Below are 21,909 nucleotides of genomic sequence, written 5' to 3' on the forward strand. Positions count from 1 at the left end.
TGAATGCAGATGCCAAGAGCATTCTTTGACCTGAGATAATTTTTTGGCACGTCCATTGCAATTGTGAATTTTTGAAAGCCTTCTTGAAGGCCTTCTTGATCCAACTTTTAGGCCAATTCTGTAGCATGAAAACCTGCAGGAGCACTCAGATTGCCCTTTATTTTAAGTTCGTGCTGATGAGATCTAGCAGAGTGAGTGGTGGATTGAAATCACTTTTATGCTACCTACTGGAGTTATTTTTCACATCCACGCAGCACATGTATGCTTTAGAGTGGCCATGGCTGGGAATTGGTGAGTGTATTATGTCCCAAGTTACCTTCTTAGGAGCCTTATACCTTAATAATCTCTCTTCCCTCAGGATCCTTCCCATTGGCTTTTTAACACACTCAAGTTTCTTTGTATTAAAAGCAAGAACAAAAACATCACAGTTTTCACTCTGGCCGTATCTTTGTCCAGCTGATGTTCTATCTTTCTACTCATAATCAAACTTCTCAAGAGTCCTCTGTAGTCACTTTCTACATTTCCGCACTCCCCGCTCTGCTCAAATCACTGCAGTCTGGCTTCTGGTCCCATCAGTCTACCACAGCAGCTCAGACAGTGGTCACAGAAGACCACAATGTGGATTTATCCAACCGACGTTTTAAAATCCTCATTATGTTTGGCCTCCCTGTGGCATTTAGCGCTATTTGCTGTTTCTTCCTGAAGTAGTATCTTTTTGTGCATCCATGACATAACACTCTCCTGGTTTTCTTCCTCTTCTCTGGCTGTTTCCGTCATAGGATGTCCTCTAGCCAGCTCTGGTTCAGTGTTGGAGTTTCCCAACATTTGCTCCTAGCCCCTTGCTTTTCTCTCTGAGCAGTCTCATCCATGCCATGGCTTCATGTGCTGCTCGTATAACAATGCCTCTGAACTTTCTGTCTCTATCCAGACCTTTTCTCTAAGGTTCCAGCTTCCTTCTTAATATTTCCTATTGAATGTCTCAAAGGAAACTCAAACCACGTTCAAAATCAGACTCATGTTCCTCCCTGTGTTCCTGGAATTTCTCAGTGTTCCCAATTTAGTGTCTGGAATCACTGTCTGTTCTGTTGCACGAGCCAAGAGTCTTTGGAGTCATCTTCACTCTTCCTCCCTCAACTATGTCCAATTCATCATTTATTGATTTTTGCCTCCTAAATACCTCTCAGTTTCCATCTACCCCTTCTTCGTATTCATCATCACCACCACCACCGCCGTTACCCTGCCCCATCATCTCTTCCTCGGACTCCTCAGTTACCCCCTTCGCTGGTCATCTCATATCCATTCTGCTGCTTCCAGTCTGTTTTCCATATTGGAATCAGAAGAATCTTTTCCAAATATAAACTTTATCATGTCATATCCCCTGGCAAAACCCATCCAGTGGCTTCCCCTTGCTCTTAGGACACAGACCAAAATTCATCACATGGCCTGTGTCACCTGCCAGGACTAGCTTTGCCCACCTCTGCAGCCCATTTTGTACAGTGCCTTTCCTCGGCGTTGCAGCCCCAGCAGCCCAGTCTCCATCCCTTGTGCTCACTGTGTTCCCCCTTTTCACAGGACTTCGGTGTTGCTATTCCCTCTGCATGGAAAGTGCTTCCTTCTGCTCTTTGCCTACTTAACTCTCATCTTTCAGATCTCAATTTATTTCTCATTTCCTTGGGGAAGCCGTCCCTGGTCTTCCAACAGTTCATGACCCTGGATTATAAGTGTTCCTAGTACTGAGTGCCCCTCCTATGTAGCAGTTGTCATAGTGCCATTTTAGTCATTGGTGTAATGATTAGATCAATGCATACATTCAGCATAAGCTCCACAGGCAGGGACTGTGTCTACTTGACTCTCTGTTATATCCATGGTACCCAGTACAATACCCATGAATTTCAAGTGTTCTGTTAATATTTATAGACTGAATTAATGAGTGAGTGGATGATTGGGTATACTTTTGGCCTTTTGTGGGTTCTCCATCTGTGAATTCAACTAATTGCAGATTGAAAATACTAAAAAAAAAAAAAAAAAAAAGGATTGTTATGTCTGTACTGCACATGTGTAGACTTTTTCTTCTTGTCATTATTCCCTGAACAATACAGTATAACAGCTGTTTACATAGCATGTACATTGTAATCGTATTAGGTATTATATGTAATCTAGAGATGATTTAAAGTACATAGGAGGATTATGTAGATTATGTGCAAATGCAGGGACTTGAGCATCCAAGGATTTTGGTATCTGGGGGAGGTTCTGGAACCAATCCCCCACAGATACTGAGGGACAACTATAGTCTGAAGAGTTGACAATATATAGGAGTTAAGTGTACAGGCTCTGGAATCAGACTGCCTGAGTCAAATCACAGCTCTACCCCCTCCAATTGTGTCACACTGGGCAAGTTGCTTTATTTTCTGTGTCTCAGTTTCCTTATCTGTAAAATAGGTATAATAATTGTATCCACTTCATAGGGTAGTTGTCAGGATTATCTCATGTAATACATGTAAAGCTCTTAGAACAGTGCCTGTACATATCATATGCTCCGTAAATCTTAGTTCCTGTCAACATCATTGTCAGCAGCAGCAGCAGCAGTAACCAGGAAACCTTGGTTAAAATCTATGTTATGTGGATTTAGTAGATGCATTTTTATACAAACTAGAGCTGGACCATGGTTCTCTTGTCACTGTCATTTACATTGCAAGATTCAGAGCCCAGATGGGCTGATTTGGCATTTCCATGCTAATCATTTGAAGACATTTCTCTCAAGAATACCTTGACAATAGCAGAGTCATGAATCATAGCCCCCAAAAAGCCATCTAACATTTATTCTTTTGCTATTAAACTTGAGAGCTCACAAGAGCCAAAATGTGAGAAGCAAGCAGTTATTCTTTGATAGTCCCTATGGTTGCTGAATTGCCATCACCTGGTGCTGATCCACCTACTCTCTGATCTGAGGCAATCTTGGTAAAAGGATGCCCCTTGCTGGTTAGAAGCTTATGTTAGCTGAGAGGGCAGTGATATTAGGTATGCCCTGGTTCCTGAAGTTCAGTGCTGGGCTTGTGAGCCTTTTGTTTGACTGCAATTGGATGTGATGGTGACCCAGGGCAGTGGTAACCAGAATAGTTTTTCTTTACAGGTGCATGCCCCTCCTGTTTATTTACTTCTCCTCCTGCACTGCACCGTGAATGTGGGCTCCACACCGCACTGATCTGCAGCTTCACCTTGTTGCAGATAGGGAAATAACTCTCCTCTCAGTTGCTGGTGAATGTTTTACATTTTTATAAACACATGCTCATTTAGTGTAGGAAGAAAATGATCAAAATTAGACCCTAAGTTCATTGGATCAAATTATACATTTGCACAAAGACTGCTAACGATATTGGCACAAAGAACACATAGCTTTTTCATCAGCAGCAATCAGGCAGGTTCAACTGGTTTTCTGGACTGGAGAAAAGTCAAAACATTAGGGCAGGTTCTTTAGCCCAGAGCTTTCCTGTCATGAATAGCAAGGAAAAGGAGCCAGAAGGGGTCTTCCACTGGATTGAGTGATGTCATGGTTGGGTATTTGGTGTGGTTTTTAAAATTTTGTAAACCCTGAGTTCTCTCCAGATTTTCCTACTGGCTCTTTCTTCTCTGGCAAAACCTTAGGTGTGATGCTCCCCAAGGTTCCACCCTCCTGCTGTGTACTCTTCCCTGGTGATCTGCCCCTGCGACTTAGTTATCTCACACCTACAGGTCCCAGGACAGTGGCCCATCCTGTTCTTCTGAGCCTCACACTGCAGCTGCTGACTTGGCATCCACACTTGAGAGTCTCCCAGACACCTCTGATTGAACATATCTTAAATAGAAATCTCTTTTCTCCAAAATAGGCTCTTTCTCCTCTGTTCCTTCAGTAACTGGCATCACTGAATAGCCACAACCAGAAATATGATACACGTTTTCCCTCAGACCTCACCGTAATCAGTGCGCAAGGCCTACTGCCTTATTTCAGAACTGTTTCCAGACTCTGTCCCTTTTTGTCCCTTCCCACTAGTACTTTTTAAATTTCTATTCCTTGCAGCTTTTGCTTGGACTGTTGCAGTAAGCCCCAGATTGGTCCTACTTTCTCAGGTTTCCTCCAGCTATTCTGCCATCACATAACCAGAATCCTAGCATAATTATGCCGCTCCACTGTGTATAGACTCCTAGCAATTCCAGAAGGGTAATGTTCAAAGCCCTTAATTCCTTCCCACTTTGTCAGCTTCATCTAAACTCTCCTACCAAATATCAAACTTACTGTTTGGTTCATCTATCTATGCCCATGTTTACGGAGTCCCCTTTACCAAAAATAGATATTATTCCTCAGTGACTTCCTGCTTTCCTCAGGACCTCTCAGGAACTCCTCTTCTACCTTTAAGGACTAGCGTAAACCCTCAAACCTGTCTTATCTTACTCCAGGGCAGGGTTAAAAGGCTCTTTCTTAAGTCTTCTCATAGCCTTAGTTCACATTTCTACTTCAGTTTTTATGTGATAATTATTAGTTTACATGTATATTTCATTTATATCATTGTATATTAAATAAGATAATACACATATGGTCTCTAAAAGTGTCTGGTAAATAGAAGGGATTTAGTATTAGTTTCCTTGTTTTCTTTACCTCGAGTGGCCTGAGCAGCTTGAAGGCAGGAAACTTATTATATGCATTGGCATTTCCAATACCCAGTAGAGAGCCTTGTACAAATTGATATAAACTTGGCTTCTAGAAAGGTCTGCATCTGCATTCCAGCTCCACCATCTTTTAGTTGGATAATCATGGACAAGTTGGTTAAGTTTGCATAAGCCTCAACTGTTGATTGGGGATAATAATATATGCCTAGTGGGATTGTTGTGTGGATTACATGAGGTGACCTATATAAAGGTCTTGACACTCAGTAAGTCCTTAGTAAACGGTAATTATCATTTTTATAGCAGAAATTCTATTCATTTCAGTAACAGATGAATTTTAATTTACTTTTTGATAAGGTTAATAATTTTATCTGAAATTAAATAGTACTGTTTTTTACACAATTATTTGCCTCCTCAAGATTGAAGACAATTTTTTAAAACTCATCATTTCTAAACTAGTTTCTCTTTAATGAGCACCATTTTTGGCTAATAAGACTGGGTTTTACATGTAATGTTGGCTTTCGGTTTTTGTTCATTAGTTGTTATGTGGATATTTGCTTGTTTGAATAATGTTCAAGACTGAAAATTTGTGGATTGAAATCCAGAAAAAAAGATAATTATAACACGTTAGCATGGAGACCATGGTTAGAAACAGCTTGGAAAAGCAACACGTGTTTTCTGTTGACCCAGGAAGTCAAACATTGGTTAGTCCTGAGATTTAAGTTAAAAGTATATATTGTTCTGTTTTCCCACGTTGATTAAGAAAAGTAATAGCTTAGCAGTTAGGCTCTCTTCCTTTTTTTGTTTATTATTTGAATGTTAGCTAATTGTACATATTTTCATTCAAATCTTCTGTGGTTAGCATTGAACACCCAAATGAGAAATCTAGGTCCTACTTCTAAGCCTACTATTAATGAGCAAATTGTTTAATCATTCCCTGATGGTTTGTCTAAATGAAAATACAAACTAATAAATGTCACACTTAATTACTGCAGCCATCACTGAAAAAATTTTTTATACTTCATGTTTGTATAATATATGTTACTATTTTCAGATATTTCAAAAGTATATTAATAGAGAACTACTATATGTAAATTAATATAGTACTTACAATAGCATTTTTATTCAATTCTTTTAATAAATATATATTGAGCAGCTGCTATGTGCCTGGCAGTGTTCTGGATGCTTGAGATACATCAATGAACAAAATATTACCCCCACCCCAATCTATGAAACATAATAATTTATGTTGTAAGGTCTAAAGGTGATAGGTTCTCTGTGGAAAAACAGAATAGAGTAAGGGGGATTGGGAATGTGAGGGTGGGGTAGAGGAATGGATTGCAGTTTTTAAAAGATGGACAGATTAGGCCTCATTGAGAAGGTATCATTTGAACAGAAGACTTGAAATTTGGGGGACTGAGTCATGCTGATATCTGAGGAAGAGGCACAGACAATGCAGAGGCCCTGAGGCAGGAGTATTTATAATAGTGGTACAATTAAAATCTTGACTTGATTGACAAAAAAAAAATCAAGGAATGATTATTCCTTTATTTATAAAGCTTTATTAATTAACTCTCATACATTATGCATTAGGAAAAATGCTGGACATATAGGAGACACATGCATTAGGAAAACGAAAACTTCATTCCTTTCAACTTAAAATTTACTACAAGGAAAGATAAAATAATCTGATCATAGATAGCTCTAGTTTAATGCAGATTGTGATCAATAGCAAAGAAGAGCTCCAGAGTCTCTTGAAATTCACAGAAGGAAATTGTATGTCTGGTGTGATTATATGAAAGTAGACCATTCAACCTTGCCTAGAAGGATAGGTTTGTTAAGTGATGGAGATTGGGGAAAGGGAGAGACTGCATACAGTAAAGGCTAGGGAGCAGGACCTGCAGGTCACTGGCAGGGATGAGCGTAGTATAGTTGGAAATGCATTGGAAGGGCATTGGTTCAAGAAGGAAGGAAGGATCTGATGACTAAATGTATAGGAGAAATTGAGTGGGGAGAAAGGGTAGTTAGCAAAGATAACTCCCAGACCGAGCTTGTGTTCAGCCAGTGCACATCAGTGGCTGTTGTCCACAGACAGCACCTGTTCCGATTGGTCCGTGTCCATGGCATACTAGTTGGTCCTGCTTCCAGGTGTCAGACTTGAGCAACAGGGATCATGATGGCAGCATTAGTGGTGCATGGTGCTTTGTGCTTATCTTTCTTTTGTGTTTGTTGTAATGTATTGTTATCCAGATTCTCCGAAGAATATAGTGACTTCAGAATTTGCATTGTAATTTTTTCCTTTGCTCATGGAAATTCAGTGAGACATTATCATGGATTTCCGTATTATTTTGAAGCGGCTTCTTGAGGTTTGTGTGAGTCAAAAGATCAGTGGATAAAAAACATCAAGAGACAGACCCAGGTTTTAAGTCTGGGCTGTGCAACCAACCAAGTAAGCCTGTGACCTTGGGATAAGTTCCTTAGTATCTCTGGACTTCGGTTTCTCTAAGGAATGAATGATTGTGCTAGGTAATCTCTAAGAACCCCTTACAAACTCAAAAATTCCAGGAAATTCAAAACTTAAAATGATCCAAACTTCTTTCACCAGCTGCTTTCATAAGTAGGAAAAGTAGCCTCCAGCCTTAACTGTTAGGCTTAATATTATGACATCAGCTATAAGCAATTTTCAATTTCAGCAGGCAGCTTTTTTTGTTCAGAATAATTTTCTTAAAAGTTTTGAGTTTTTTTTTCTGTTTAAAAAATAAGTTTCAGCAGCTAGATTTTATGTAAACTGATCTCTCATGTCATTTGCTGTTAAATTTTACAGCAGAATTTTTATTGTATATAAATGTTATTTAAAATATACTATCTCTTTCACTGTCTGTGAATGGTAATGGGTGTGCAGAATGTTGATCTGGCTTTCTTTGTGTAATACATCAATGTCCAGCCTTCAGATTTTGGCCTTGAGCATGATATTCCCCATTCATTGAACAGCTTCCAAGAGCATTTGTCCTTAAAATTCTGAAATTTGCCAGAGGCAGTCTTGGACGTGGTTGCATCCAAACTTGTATGTCTTTTCTCTTTTACCTTCTCCCCTCCATCCTCTTGGGAGATGTGTCATTGAAAAGCCACCTGCATCTGCTTACTTACAGTCAGTGTTGGGGGACTGAGGATAGAAAAGCACAAAAATGTGTTATCATTGATGAGAAAGGATGGTGACAGGTAAACTGTTAAATACCCAGGTAAAATAGAGGAGGAACACCCAGGCAATTAAGCAGTTTATGTTCAGAGAGACCTTGAAATTGCTGTTTTGTGTGTTTTGTGTGTAAACCTGAACTTGAACAAGAATTTATAGAAAGAATTTGTAAACCTGAATTTGTTTTCTTTGTAGGTGATATTTTAAATCTGGAGAGGCAAGCATCTGCTGTTGTTACACAAACCTGTTATCTTATTTCCCCTTGTTTCCAATGCTTCCGTGCATCATGGCATAATGTCAGTCTTCTTAGAAATGTAGGGGTTTCTTACAAAGCTTGGAACCGAGGCTGGGGGGTTGCAGCTAAAGCATTCCTTTCCCCCACTTCCTAAACTACATGTCATCAGAAAAGATTAAAGCCATTAGGCATTCTACAGGAGGGGGAAAAGGCACCTACCTTCTCAATTCCTGGGTGAGAGAATGTCCCATTGTTTGGTAACCTGCGAAGCCTCTTTTCATAGTTATAAACAAATGAGAATAATTCTTTGAAATCTGCAGGGAAACTGGCAGAATCTGAAAGGAAGATTAAGCAAAGCCCAGAGTCAGGTCAATCACTGAAACCAGTAGTTCGCAAACTGTGATCCGTGAGGAGAAAGCTATTTTTATAATAATTCTTAGATGTTTGCCTTTCTCACTCTCATTTTCTAACATATGTGCAGGTAGATTGCAAAAGCAGAATGAGGACCCAACTGTCTTTTATTAAGCTGGGCATTAATGATAAAATGAAGAAAAAGTGCCATTCTTTTCACTAAATTTTTTGTTTTGTAAAAAGTTTTTTTTCACAGATTATTATTTATGTCAACATGTAATAAATTTGCTATTGTTATTTTAATGAATTAATATTTTTAAATTTTCTGTTTTATTTTCTACTATGATAAATATTAATACAACCCAAAATTAAAAACATCTTCAGAGCTCTTAATTTTTAGGAGTAAAGGGAGTCTGATACCCAAAAGTTTGAGAACTGCTGATTTAAACAAAAAGACAGCTAAGAGGTACAGGTTCCAGGCCATTGGTTATTAAAGCGTAGAGACAACCATAAGCAAGAGGCATGAGAATCTTAGAGGGTCTTTCTTAGTGTCATTCTTATGGAATTTGAGGTTTGTTTGTGGTTTTTTAGAGCAGTTTTGGGTTCACAGCAAAATCGAGAAGGTACAGAGAGTTCTCAGATACCTCCTGCCCCACATATGCACTGCCCCTACCTCCCCGTCAGCATCCCCCTACAGAGTGGTACATTTGTTACAACTGATTACATTAGGGTTTACATTAGGGTTCTCTATTGGTGTTGCCATTCCGTGGGTTTGGACAAATGCGTAGTGACATGTATCCACCATTATAGTATCAAATAGAGTAGTCTTACTGCCCTAAAAATCCTCTGTGTTCCGTGATGTCCACTTGAAAGCTCCAGTTATGAGAGAACAGAAGCTGAGCTGTCAGTAGAGACCAGTTGATTGAGAAAGAATAATAGATTATTGCACCAACAGGAAAAAGCAGAGATACCACAAGAGAGGCCCTGAGCCTAAGAGAGAAAGAGAGGCTAATGCAGCTTCACTGGCCAGTGGCTTTCCTGTCATAGCCTCTTCCTCTCTGCAATAAATCCCCTCTTCTTTAGTGGCTTGAGATCCTTGTAACTAAAAAAGCCCAAGTAAAACCTATAATAACATAAGTATGCAGATTATAACTACCAGCACAGTTTGTATAATTAAGACTTAAATTTGATTCTGAACTTCCTGGTAGCCAAGGCAAAAAGGAGACTGCTAGTCTTGAAATAATTTAATAAAACAGAAGGCAGTTGTAATGGTAATGATACTTTTCTAATAGTGAATTTAAGTCAGTCACCCTCTTATATATGGAAGTTCCTCAAAAAATTAAAAATAGAATTACCACATGATCCAGTAATCCCACTTCTGAGTATATATCCAAAAGAATTGAAAGCAGGATTGAAGAGATATTTGCACACTCATGTTCATGGTGGCATTACGCACAATAACCAAGAGGTGGAAACAACCCAGGTGTCCCTCAACAGATGAATGGACAAGGAAAATGTGGTATTACATGCATACAATGGAATATTATGCAGCCTTTGAAAAGAAGGAAATCCTGTCACGTGCTATAACATGGATGAACATCAGTGACATTATACTAAGTGAAATAAGCCAGTCACAAAAGGACAAATACTGTCTGATGGCATTCATATAAAGTATGTAAAGTAGTCAAAATCATAGAAACAAAAAGAGCAGATGGGTGGTTGCCATGGACTGAGGGAGAGGGAAGGAGGAATTAATGTTTAATGAATATAAAGTTTATTTTGCAAACTGGAAGTTGAGATTGGTTGCACAATAATGTGAATATTTAACACTACTAAACTGTACTCTTAAAAATAGTTAAGATGGTAAATTAAATGCTATGTGTTTTTTATCACAGTAAAAAAAAATCCACCCACCCTCACTTCAATTAATAATTGGGACACCAGTATATTTGACAATATTCTGGATATTTCTACAACAGATGCAGAAATGAATTTTATATAAAAATGTAGAATGAGAAGTTTACTAATATCAGGCCTCCCAACTACACTTTGCCTTTAGACCAACTTCTCTTTTATGGAGGCAGATGTGGAAAGAGAACACATTTGTCCTCTGTACTTATGAAACTCTTTATGTGTATGTCTCCTCTCTTCAGTAATGGCTTTGCATAGGCACACATGTAAGATTACCTCAAAGTTCTGTGCTTTTATGTGACACTTTTGCTGCATAAAGATGACATCATTTCTTCCTTCATTCTTTGTCACATTTGGGCAGAGTTAAGAGTTTCTGTTTATTTTTTTGAATGACTTCGCTGGTTGGTTTGAGATGTATTTTTCTGGGAGGAGAGGAAAACCTGTATAGAGAATGTAACTATAACTCAGTTTTCTTTATAAAAGTTACTCATATCAAGCACTAAATCAGCTTATGTCTCTGATAGGCAGCAAATATGACCATGAATCAGTAGCTAATAGTCTAATTTTAGGTTATATTTCTATCCCTAAAGTAGTGCTATGTTTTAAGAACTAGACTTGGCAAACTTACAAATAAAGCAAAAAAACTAAAAATTGGATATTTTAAATCTGTAAGTTACCATGATTCTATTATTGGAATTCTTGAGGATCTCTTTCATTGAATCTTACTTAATATGTGAGCAGATGGGCAGTTCTTAGAAGAGAGTAGTGTTCCTCTATGGGTAAAGCCAGAGTGGAGACTCAGGGTGACCTTGGGAACAGCAAACGAACCAAGGTCATTGCTTTCTAATAAATTATTATTGATTGTTTAAAAGTTCTTATATTTTGCTATGATTGAACATTACTTTAAAAGACAGAAACAGAGAGAAACAAAGGGAGGGAGAGAAACTGACCAGTAAATGGACTTGGCCCAGAGTGAGGGCTGCTGCCTTGACATGAATATGAACTTGAGATATCATTATGGGGGTGCAGGTACTTTAATTTTGTCCTGCATGTCTTAGACTATTCCTGCTGCTGTAACAGAATACCACAGACTGGGTAATTTTATAAACAATGGAAATTTATTTCCCACAGTTCTGGAGGCTGGGAAGTCCAAGGTCAAGGTGCTGGCAGGTTCGGTGTCTGGTGAGGGCCCAGTCTCTGTTTCCAAGATGACACCTTGAAGGCTGCCTCCTTCAGAGAGGACGAACACTGTGTCCTCACACGGCAGAAGGGATGGAAGGAGCAAAGGGGCAGAGTCTTTTTCATACCTCTTTTATAAAGGCCCGAATCCCATCCATGAGGGCTTTGTCCTCATGACTTAATCATCTCCTAAAGGCTCCACCTCTTAAAACTATCACACAGGCAATTAAGTTTCAACACATGAATTTTGAGAGTGACACAGATATTTAAACCATAGCACTGTGCCTAGGCCTTACTGTGCCCCTGCCAGGCCCAGTTCCCTGGATGGAGCCAGAAGCCACAGCACAGCACTGTGGGACCTAGTCTTCTTTTCCATTACATCCTGCCTCTCACAGTAGGATCCAGGACATCGCTAAGAATTTGTGATGTGTAGGAGCCTAAGATAAGCAGAAAACAAAACTATACCTTTCATTTGAGTAAAAACACAAAGTACTGCCTGTTGACCTCTTACTTAGACTGACAAAAAGCTGAGCAACAACTTGACTCAGATAAGGTGACCTCTTTTACCAAACAAAAACATGGTATCTACTTGACAGGTGTATTTTTATAAACCAATAGAAAATAATAACTTTCTGAGAAACATGCCACAAGAGGGTTATGAATGGCATGTGTATACACAGGCATGGGTTTTGTTGTACATTCTTTAATGATAGGGGATGCTGACAGCTTTTTAAAAACTATGATGTTGCCCAGATAAAGTAATATTGCCACCTGGTTGATTCGTTATGCAAGGGTTGGTTTTCATAGGAATTCAAAGAGACGAAGGAGTAGAAAAGGTGTTGGCAAACGTACAAAGAAGCTTAACAGCTTTCTCCATTTTTATTCTTTCCTCTACCCCCAGCCTAAAGCATTGGCTGCTAATAACACTACAGCTTAAAAAGTCTTGCCATTTTTCTTTTTCTCTTTTCTTCTCTTTTCTTAAATTTGATTTGAAATATCAAAGAAACAGCCTTCTTCCCTTTCTTCTAGATCTTAGGAATAGAATGGTTCCTCACTCTGCCTGTGAAGTTAAAAGTGTGCCAAATGACCCATGTAGCTGAGTCCCTTATCCAAGGTTGATCACCTCACTCGGACTGCCATAAATCAAGATTTTAAGTAGGTTGGTAGTGAACCTCCTAGGAACTGAGATATTACTATTTTTCAGTTTTGGTAAAAGTAGCACTTGTAAATCTTTTTTTTAATTCAGATTTTACCAAATAATAGAAAAATGATCTCATTTGCGGAAGTTAACAACATAAACTGGAAATAATTTCAAAAAAGAAATATGTGAAACTTAGTTGAAGAAAATTATAAAAATTTACTAATATACATAAAAGAAGCCCTTTAAAGCCAATTCTTTCTAAATTTATAGATTTAATGCAATTCCAATAAAAATTCTTAGTGTGATTTTTCCTTTTTGTGATATAAAAAGATTATTATTATCATCTAGCTACATTTGATTAAAAAGAGAAATTAGGTTTGCTAATACAAATTTTATACCTTGTAGTAATTAAATCATTTTGGTTCTGGCACAGAAAGAGAGTAGCAGTCTATAAAGCAGAATTAGATAACCACAAAGCAGACACAATTATATGTAAGAATATAAAATGTGGTAAAGAAGACTTCACAAGTCAGTTGTGGATGGGAAAAGTTATTAAATAAATGGGCTGAGGCAGTTGTTTAGCTTGTAAGAAAAAGATCGATTTTTTTTTTTTTTTTGAGAGAAATTTATTTATTTATTGGCAGCTGGCCCATATGGGGATCTGAACCCTTAACCTTGGTGTTACCAGCACCACACTCTGCCAAGTAAGCTAACCAGCCAGTCCTAGAAAAAAGATCAATTTTAATCCTCACCTCATGTCAAAATAAATTCTAGGAGTTTTAAGCAGCTTTGAATGTACAAAGTAAAGCTTTAAAATAGAAAAACTAGAAGTAAGTAGAGTAGAATTTATAAACAATCTCTACAAAGAACAACACTGTAAGCTTAAAACAATGGAAATCACAAAGGAAAATGTCATTATATCTAACTACATAAAATTCAAAAACTTCTCAGCATTAAAAAGCTACTGAAATAGAATTAAAATAAAATAATAAATAGTTGCTTGAAATATGGCAGAGAAAGGATAAGATTTCTCAGTCTGTGACAAGCATATATATATAAGAAAAACACTAAAATCCTGTAGATGGTAGAAAAGTCACAGAGGAGGAAATACTAAGGGCTAGCAAATATTTTAAAGTGTTAAAATTTTTAAAACTTCTATCTTTTTATAAATAGAAGTAATTTTAGAATATACATGTTGGCTAGAATTGATTAAAATAGGCACTCTTGTACATGATGGAGGGGGCATAAATTGGCATAAAGTATTTAGAAAAATATTAGTAACATTTATCTAGAGCTTTAGAATTATTTGTACCTTTACATCAATAATTCCATTTCTAGAAAGCCATCCAATGAAAATAATGATAAAAACAGACAAAGATTATTTATAAGAGTATTCTTATTTTTGTAATAATAAAACGTTGGTGTCTGAGAAATGTAGCAGGGTCTAATGAGATAAAAATTTGTATAGCCTTCTAATGGTATATTGTGTAGCCATTAAAACTTAGGTTTTAAAAACTATTTATGACATTGAAAATGCTCATGTGATAGTGATAATTAAGTTAAAAAGGAAGTCTACAAAACAGCATAAATAGTACTACTGTTTCAATTGTACGTGTTATATGTATATGGGGGAAAAACTTGAAAAGCCAAATTCTAATTCTTCAATTAGAGTTGTTCAATATATTCCAGAAGACTTTTTAGAAAGGAAATTCCTCAATTCATTTTAGGAAAGGTAGCATTTATATATTTTACTTAACTCTCATAGAGTACATACCATGTGCCAAGCACTCCTTTAAATGGTTTCTTTACACGTATTAACTCAATTCTCATAACGGTCTTATGAGGCTGTACAGAGGAGGAAAGTGCAACACAGAGATCTTGAGGAACTCATCCAAGATGATTTAACTATCATTATATCTGGGATTTCAACCAGACATTTTGGCTCCAGTGCCTGAGCTCATAACCACTGTGCTTTACTATCTTTAAACCAAAACCCAATGAAAATAGCACCAAAATGGAAAACCATAGACCAATAGTACTTTAAAAAATATTTTCATATGTAAAAATTCTTATAAAATATTAGCATATCAAATTCAGTAAGGTGTTAAAGTAAGAATACACCATAACGTTAGATTTTTATAGGAATTCAAGAATGAGTCAATATTAGGAAATTTAAAATAATCAATTATTTTATAAATTGAAGGGTTTTTTTTTAAAGAGTTTATTTAAATATAACAAAAACATTTAGTTAAATTTAGCATCTACTCTTAATAAAAACTCTATATAAGACTAAAGTAGAGGTAATTACCTAAACTTGGTCAAGGTTGTTTGCCAAAACCAAGAACAAATACCATGTTAAATTCTGTGATAGCATACTAAAACTTAAATATATGTATATACCAAAACCGAAAGCTATTTTTAGTATGTATGAACAGTAACTCATTAGAAATTGAAATGGAAAAAAAATCCCATTCAAACTAATAAGGAAAGATTATATTTAAAGACCTGGTAGACTGGTACAAAGTTACAGTTAGATAGGAAGAATAAGTTTTGGTGCCATAGGGTAACAATAGCTAATAATATTGCATTTTATAATTCAAGATAGCCAGAAAAGAGGATCTTGAATGTTAAAACCACAGAGAAGTGATAAATGTTTAGGGGATAGATATGCTAACTATTCTGACTGGACCATTATACAATATGTGCGTGTATTGAAACAGCAAACTGTAACCTGTACTGCTGGAGATATATTAAGACACAATACATTTAATGTAATATTTTTAATAAGGAAAACTGGAAATAATATAAACATTTATAAATAAAAGGACATTACAGTACATTGTATGCAGTCATTAAAAGAAGTGATGAGTGAGATTGATGAGTATGTACTCATGGAATGATACGCATGATTTGCTAAAAGAAAAAAAGCATTTCCAAGTAGTTTTAACATTTTTTTATCATATATGTCATTACAATAACACTTTCTATAATGCTTATCTCTGAAAAATGTTATCACAAAGGACTTTTTAATGTTTATCCTTACATGTCTTAGAATAGCATATTGTTTCTATGATCAAAAAGGAAAAACTGAAAACTGACAATATCTCCTAAATTTTCTCTATGATTATGGGTTTCTTATAGGGGAAAAAAATGAACGAAAAATTAGGTTTACCAATGCGGTGAACTGGTAATTTTATTTTTTATGTATATATTAAATCCTAGAAGCAAACTTACATCAAATTGTTTTACTTTGTTCCAAAAGGAATTGATGTATCTTTTGACCAAACTAGAGAACCATTTCAGTATGTTCAGAGTAATATGAACCATGTGAACTCAGTAAACACTTGTCCAAATAACAGTTGTCTTTAATAAATTTATTTTTTGTATGTGTGTAAAGATATTTGGGGCCTTCTCAAATGTGTGGCTCAGGGTGGACCTTTAATCCCAGTCCTTTTTGCCTGCGATTAACGGTTGATAGTGAATTGCTGCTTAGGCATGTGGCAATTTTTCTTAACACTATAAGCTCCTTATGGGCAAGCTACTTTACTTCTTTAAAAATCAGTCTGGGGGCTTACTGGTTAGCTCAGTTGGTTAGAGCGTGGTTCTGTTAACAACCAAGGTCCAGGGTTCAATCCCTGTACCAGCCTGCCAACAAAAAAACAAACAAATAAAAATCAGTCTGCTTTGTTTAATTGTGAGTCTAACTCTTCAGAAATGAGAAATGAATATAATGCCACTCCTTGAAAGAATAATGAAATGAATTTAAAAAGTGACAAGTTGAATTAATGTTATTACTGAGAAAATCATAGTGAAAAATCCGTTTGTAGATAAGCTTCTTAAAGGGGGCTGGGATAGGAAAGTGAATAACCAAAGGGACTTTGTTGCCTTTTATATTCTCTCACATCACGTCCCACTTTACCGTTTCAGTAAAATGATTATTTTCTTCTAAAAAATTACACAAACTGTAAGACCTCAGTAAACACCCATATAGCAAGTAAGGAGTTTATGTGTCTGTTCTCCCACTCCCACTTTTTTAAATCATCAAAGAGAAATTCTGGATGCTTCCAAATGTTTTGAAAAGATTCATTGTTCTGTTTTTAAGCTCAGAGAAGGCATCAATTTATTATACTTTGCAGCTTTCCTTATGTTTGACAACTTACTTTGTAAGATTGTGTGGATATTTTGCATTTGAAAGAAGGTAAGGGACTTAAAACCTGGCTGGGGGACTCATAAACATTTGATTGGCTTCCACATATAGGTCACTGTGTACCTAGATGTTAGGTGAAATCACACATACCTTTTATGTGTCCGCACAAAGAGTATATACAATGTGCTATACAGAATCTGATTTTTTTCCAGTAAATTTGACATACAAATAAGCTCATCAGATTGGGAAGTGCCTTCCACATATCTGACCAATATTTATTGATTACCTATTGGGCCGAGGCACTGTGCCAAGTGCCCTAGGGATACAGAGAACAAGTAAGATGCAGCCTCGAGAAGCTTGTAATAAGTAAGGGGAAATAAATTGCTGATGTTAGAAACAGAATCTTTAAAATATCTGATTTATTTCTCTAGTAGAGAATTGCCATTTAATTGCTCACTGGCCAGAGCCTTGCAAATTTTCAGCTGTGACACCCTTGAGATTAAAGTATTTTGAATCTGCTTTATCAACACTCTGAACTTGATCTGGTTTTCTTCTTACACATACACAAAAAAAGTTAATTTAAGAGATATAAGGTAAGAATTATGGTAATCATGTTCGATCATAATTATGATTGTTCCTTTTAAAGAGGTACAGAAATGCTGAGTTGATCGGCAAAATACTAACATGAGATGTAATTGTGGTGATAATTTGCTTTATACAATCTGGTTTTACCAAAACATAGTTATTCACTTAAAGAATTTCCTTTTGCTTAAAATTTTTCTTTTCTTTTTCAGGAGTTTATTTTGTCAGAAGATTATAACAAGATGACTCCTGTGAAAAACTATCAAGGTAGGGAGTGAAAGGAGTGTTTTCATTACCCATTACCATTACCCATACAAAGACTTTTGATCACTGAAAACCAGTGATGGTTTTAACTATCACAAGAGAATATTTACAATAGTCAGGGGAACAAAACAGAGCCATCCTTTCAGGTGAATATTATACCAGTTTTTGAATTAAGGAGCTGAGGCCCAAAGAGTTTGGGTGACTTGCCTGTGATTCTCTGGCTGATCAAGTACAAAGCCATATCAGGTCAGTGTGACTCCCAGGCCCACAGCCTATGTCTTCCTATTATACCACACAGTGCAGCAGGCTTGGAAAGTGAAGCCAGTGTAAAAGTTTACATGGGACTCATTTTGTATTTGGTTAATTTTTTTAAAATGCTCAGAGTATTTGTATTGTCCACAGGCAAGAATTATGCTTTTATGTCTTTAACGTTGGCAGAATTTTATAGGCCATCTTCATAGTATAGATCAGAAGCAATTTTTGTAAGGGATTTCTTTTTCCAGACCAACAGTGTCATAGAATCAGAACATTGTAAGTGGAACTTTTAACACTTAGAGGTCATTTCATCCAGATCTCAGACCTCATTCATTCTGTGTGATCATCCCTCTTTTCCTTTAATACCTGCAGAGACAGAGCAATACATTCTGATTGGGGAAAATTCTAAGCAATAAGTTCTTCATTTTAACATTTGGAGCTAAGATTCATTTCCCTATAGTAGTATTCTTTAATTTTTTCACACATCACTCATCAAATATTCATTGAGTACCTACTATGTTCTAATAACTGAAGATTTTGATAGTGAATATAAGCAGTTTATAACCACATGGAGGATGAAGACAAATAAATAGACCATTAAAATACTGTTTGATATGTGCTAGAATGTTCCCCAATGGTCTTTGCTTAGCCTGCTAGAGCTACAAAAACTGAGCAGAATCTCTCTTACACATCACAGCGTTTTGATTATTTTAAAACAGCAATGAAATTTCTCAATGCTGTCCTTCCCTCTCTTCCTTCAGTCTTCATTTTTCACTTCTCTTTTCCAGCCTAAAGATTTTACATCTCCAACTGCTGCTTTACATAACCTGAGCATTTATTCTTTAAACAATTTTTAAAATTGTTTTGGCCACAGATTTTGGATATCATACTAGAACCTTTAGAACTGTTTAAAAGTATGACACATTGTGGTAGTTAGCTTCTAAGATTATTCCTAATGATCAGCACCTCCTGGTCTCCCCGCTCCTCTCCTAGAGTGGAAGTTAATTGTTCTTAGGCTGTATCTCCTCTATTTTTGAAGCTGTTTCTTGTTTTTATTTTTATTTTTGTTTTTAGTCTAAATACTGTACTTCACATTCAGTTTTTCATCATTTTATTTAATTTAGCCCATCACCTCAGCTTATTAAGAAAGCTGGAGTGGCTTTATTAATATCAAAATATATTTCAGAGCAAAGAATATTACCATGGATAAAGAAGATTGTTTCATGATGATAAAGGTCTAATCCATCAGAAGGCCGTAGCAATCCTAAATGTTTATGCACTTAATAACATAGTTTTGAAATATGTGAAGCAAAACCTTATGAAACTTTAGGAAGAAATAGACACATCTTTAATTATAGTTAGAAATTTTAATACTCAGTAATCGATTGAACATATCAATAATTTAAAAAACAAGTAAGCAGAAAATCAAAGTCTAAAAGACTTGAACAACACAGTTAATGAACTTGCTCTAATTGATATCTGTAGAACAGTCATCCAGCTAACACAGAATATACATTATTTTTAGATGCACACAGAATATTTACCAAGACAGATCATATTCTAGGCCATAAATCAAGTTTCAATAAATTTGGAGGGATTCAAGTCATGCAAGGTATATTTTCTGATCAAAATGGAATTAAAGTAGGAATCAATAACAGAAAGATCTCTGAAAAATCCCCAAATATTTTAAAGCTAAATAATGTACTTCTAAATAATCCAAGGGTCAAAGAAGAAATCAAAAGAGAAATCAGAAAGTATTTTGAACGGAATAAAAATGAAAACAATATATCAAGATTTATGGGATGCTGTTAAAGCAGTACGTAAGGGGAAGTTTAAAGCACTAATCACCTGTTTTAGAAAAGAGGAAATGTCTCAAATTGATGACCTTGGCTTCTACCTTAAAAGTCCAGAGAGAAAAGACCAAATATAACCTAAGCTAGGCAGAAGAAAGGAAAGATAATAGCAGGTGTTTATAAAAGAGAAAACAGAGAATAGAGAAAAATCAATGAAACCAAAAGCTGGGGATTTTTTAAATCAACAAAAGTGATAAACCTGTAACCAGATTTATCAGGGAAAAAAAATAGAGAAGGCACAAATGACCAATATCAGGAATAAGCAAAGTGACATCATTACAGAGTCTAGGTATATTTAAAGGATAATAAGGAATATTATGAACAACTTTATACTAATAAATTTGTTAAGTGAAATGAACAATTCTTTTTGAAAGACACAAACTGTGAAAGTCACTCAAGGAGAGTTAGGTAATCCTACTAGTTCTACATATATGAAAGAAATTGAATTTATTGTTACAACCTTTCCACAAAGAAAGCTCCAGGTCCGGATGTCTCACTGATGCATTTTATAAAACATTCAAGGAAGAGACAATACCAACTCTGCACAAGCCCTTACAGAAATTGAAGAAACGAAAAACTTTCCAACCCATTCTATGAAATCTGAATAACTTTATACTCTCATTGTCTCACACAAACACACATTCACACACTTTGGCATAAGGGATATTTCGTTCTCTTTTTTATGGCGCTTGGGAATAATTCTGTCCTTTCCAAGCATTTGGTTTCTGACAGATACCTGTTCAACTAGAACTTTAAGTTTATAACACTGACTCCATCAAAAGAACAGTGTGCTTTACTCTTTTGTAAATGCACATAAACTGACCACGGTGACTGTTTTATATGAATGTTGTTCTCAATGTGTTTTGTGGTGGCACTGGATCTGGTGTTCTCTAGTGTGGCAGCCCTAGCATATCTGAGGGATGTAGCCCAGGCCCTTTGCTAATGGGAGGCTCTGTGGAGGTAGTCCTAATGCTTGGTGTAAGTAGGGTCGGGGGGAGCACTGGGAAGAGATGGATAGTTTTTAAAAATCATATAAAAACTCAGACATGCTTTCCTACAGGGGCATATCCCTAGTTCTGATGAGAAACACTGTTATACCCTGTCTTTATTTTATTTATTTTTTTAAAGTAGTATTTTATTTACTTTTTTTTAAATTTTATTTTACTTCTCAGTACACATTATAGTTGATTTTCATGCCCCTTTACCTGTTCCTCTCTGCCCCCCTCTCCCTGCCACATCATATCTGTTCACTTGACTTAAAAAGTTCAAGGAATTTTTGCGATTGTTGTGTCTTCTTTCCCACCCCCTTGTTAGTGTGTTTATTTATTTATTTATTTATTTTTAGCTCCCACAAATAAGTGAGAACATGTGTATACCCTGTCTTTAAAATGGTTGTACTGTTCAGCTTATTCTGGGGTGGGGGATGAGAATGATACATCTCTGCGGACCATGCTTTTCCAGCCTCCTTAGGATGCTTTACAGGTGGTTTTCTTGTCTCTTGATTTTCAGCGCATCAGAGCAGAGTGACGATGATCCTCTTTGTCCTGGAGCTGGAGTGGGTGCTGAGCACGGGACAGGACAAGCAATTTTCTTGGCACTGCTCTGAGAGTGGGCAGCGTCTGGGAGGTTATCGCATCAGTGCTGTGGCCTCGGGCCTGCAGTATCCTTTGCTGGACAAAATCCCTTGATGGGAACTTAGCTGTTGACCTCTTTGATTCATGAAAATTTGGGGTATGTGCAATTTGAAATTTTTTGTTTTGTTGTTTGCTGCTGAGTTGCCCTGTGTCCCTGTGTGATTAAGATGCTCATAGACTTTCTTAAGGCACGAGTCATCAGGGGTCCCCATGTAAGTGTAGTTAAATGAGGTGGCTTCACTTACTGAGCAGGTTGTGGGTCTACTATGACACAAGTTCTGATTCTAAACTGGACCCAGTCCAGATTTTTGAGCCTCAGCCTTCAGAAAGAATTATGGTACATGAAATGAAACCATCACCAAAATACAATCTTTGGTTTTTGTACAGATGTAATTTGTACATAGATATTAAGGTTGTGAACACTCCCATTGGTGCCTAGGAAAAGAACCACAGAAATCCTTTTGATTTTAAAAATATTTACTGAGAGGCTCCCATACCAGGACCAGAGTAGGTTAGCTGGTTTCTA

At 36.5% G+C, this 21,909-nt stretch overlaps 1 protein-coding gene across 1 annotated transcript in view; it reads left to right on the forward strand.

Moving 5' to 3' along the window:
* Window positions 1–21,909, forward strand: part of WDFY2 (WD repeat and FYVE domain containing 2) — a 158,602-nt gene that overhangs the window by 95,011 nt on the left and 41,682 nt on the right. Inside the window, exons 4-5 of the mRNA XM_063102862.1 lie at window positions 17,590–17,644; window positions 21,259–21,409. Of these exons, the coding sequence (XP_062958932.1) occupies window positions 17,590–17,644; window positions 21,259–21,409 (206 nt within the window). The remainder of the gene's footprint in view (window positions 1–17,589; window positions 17,645–21,258; window positions 21,410–21,909) is intronic.

The sequence above is a fragment of the Cynocephalus volans genome, chromosome 7 (assembly GCF_027409185.1).
Source record: "Cynocephalus volans isolate mCynVol1 chromosome 7, mCynVol1.pri, whole genome shotgun sequence".
Taxonomy (NCBI): Eukaryota; Metazoa; Chordata; class Mammalia; order Dermoptera; family Cynocephalidae; genus Cynocephalus; species Cynocephalus volans.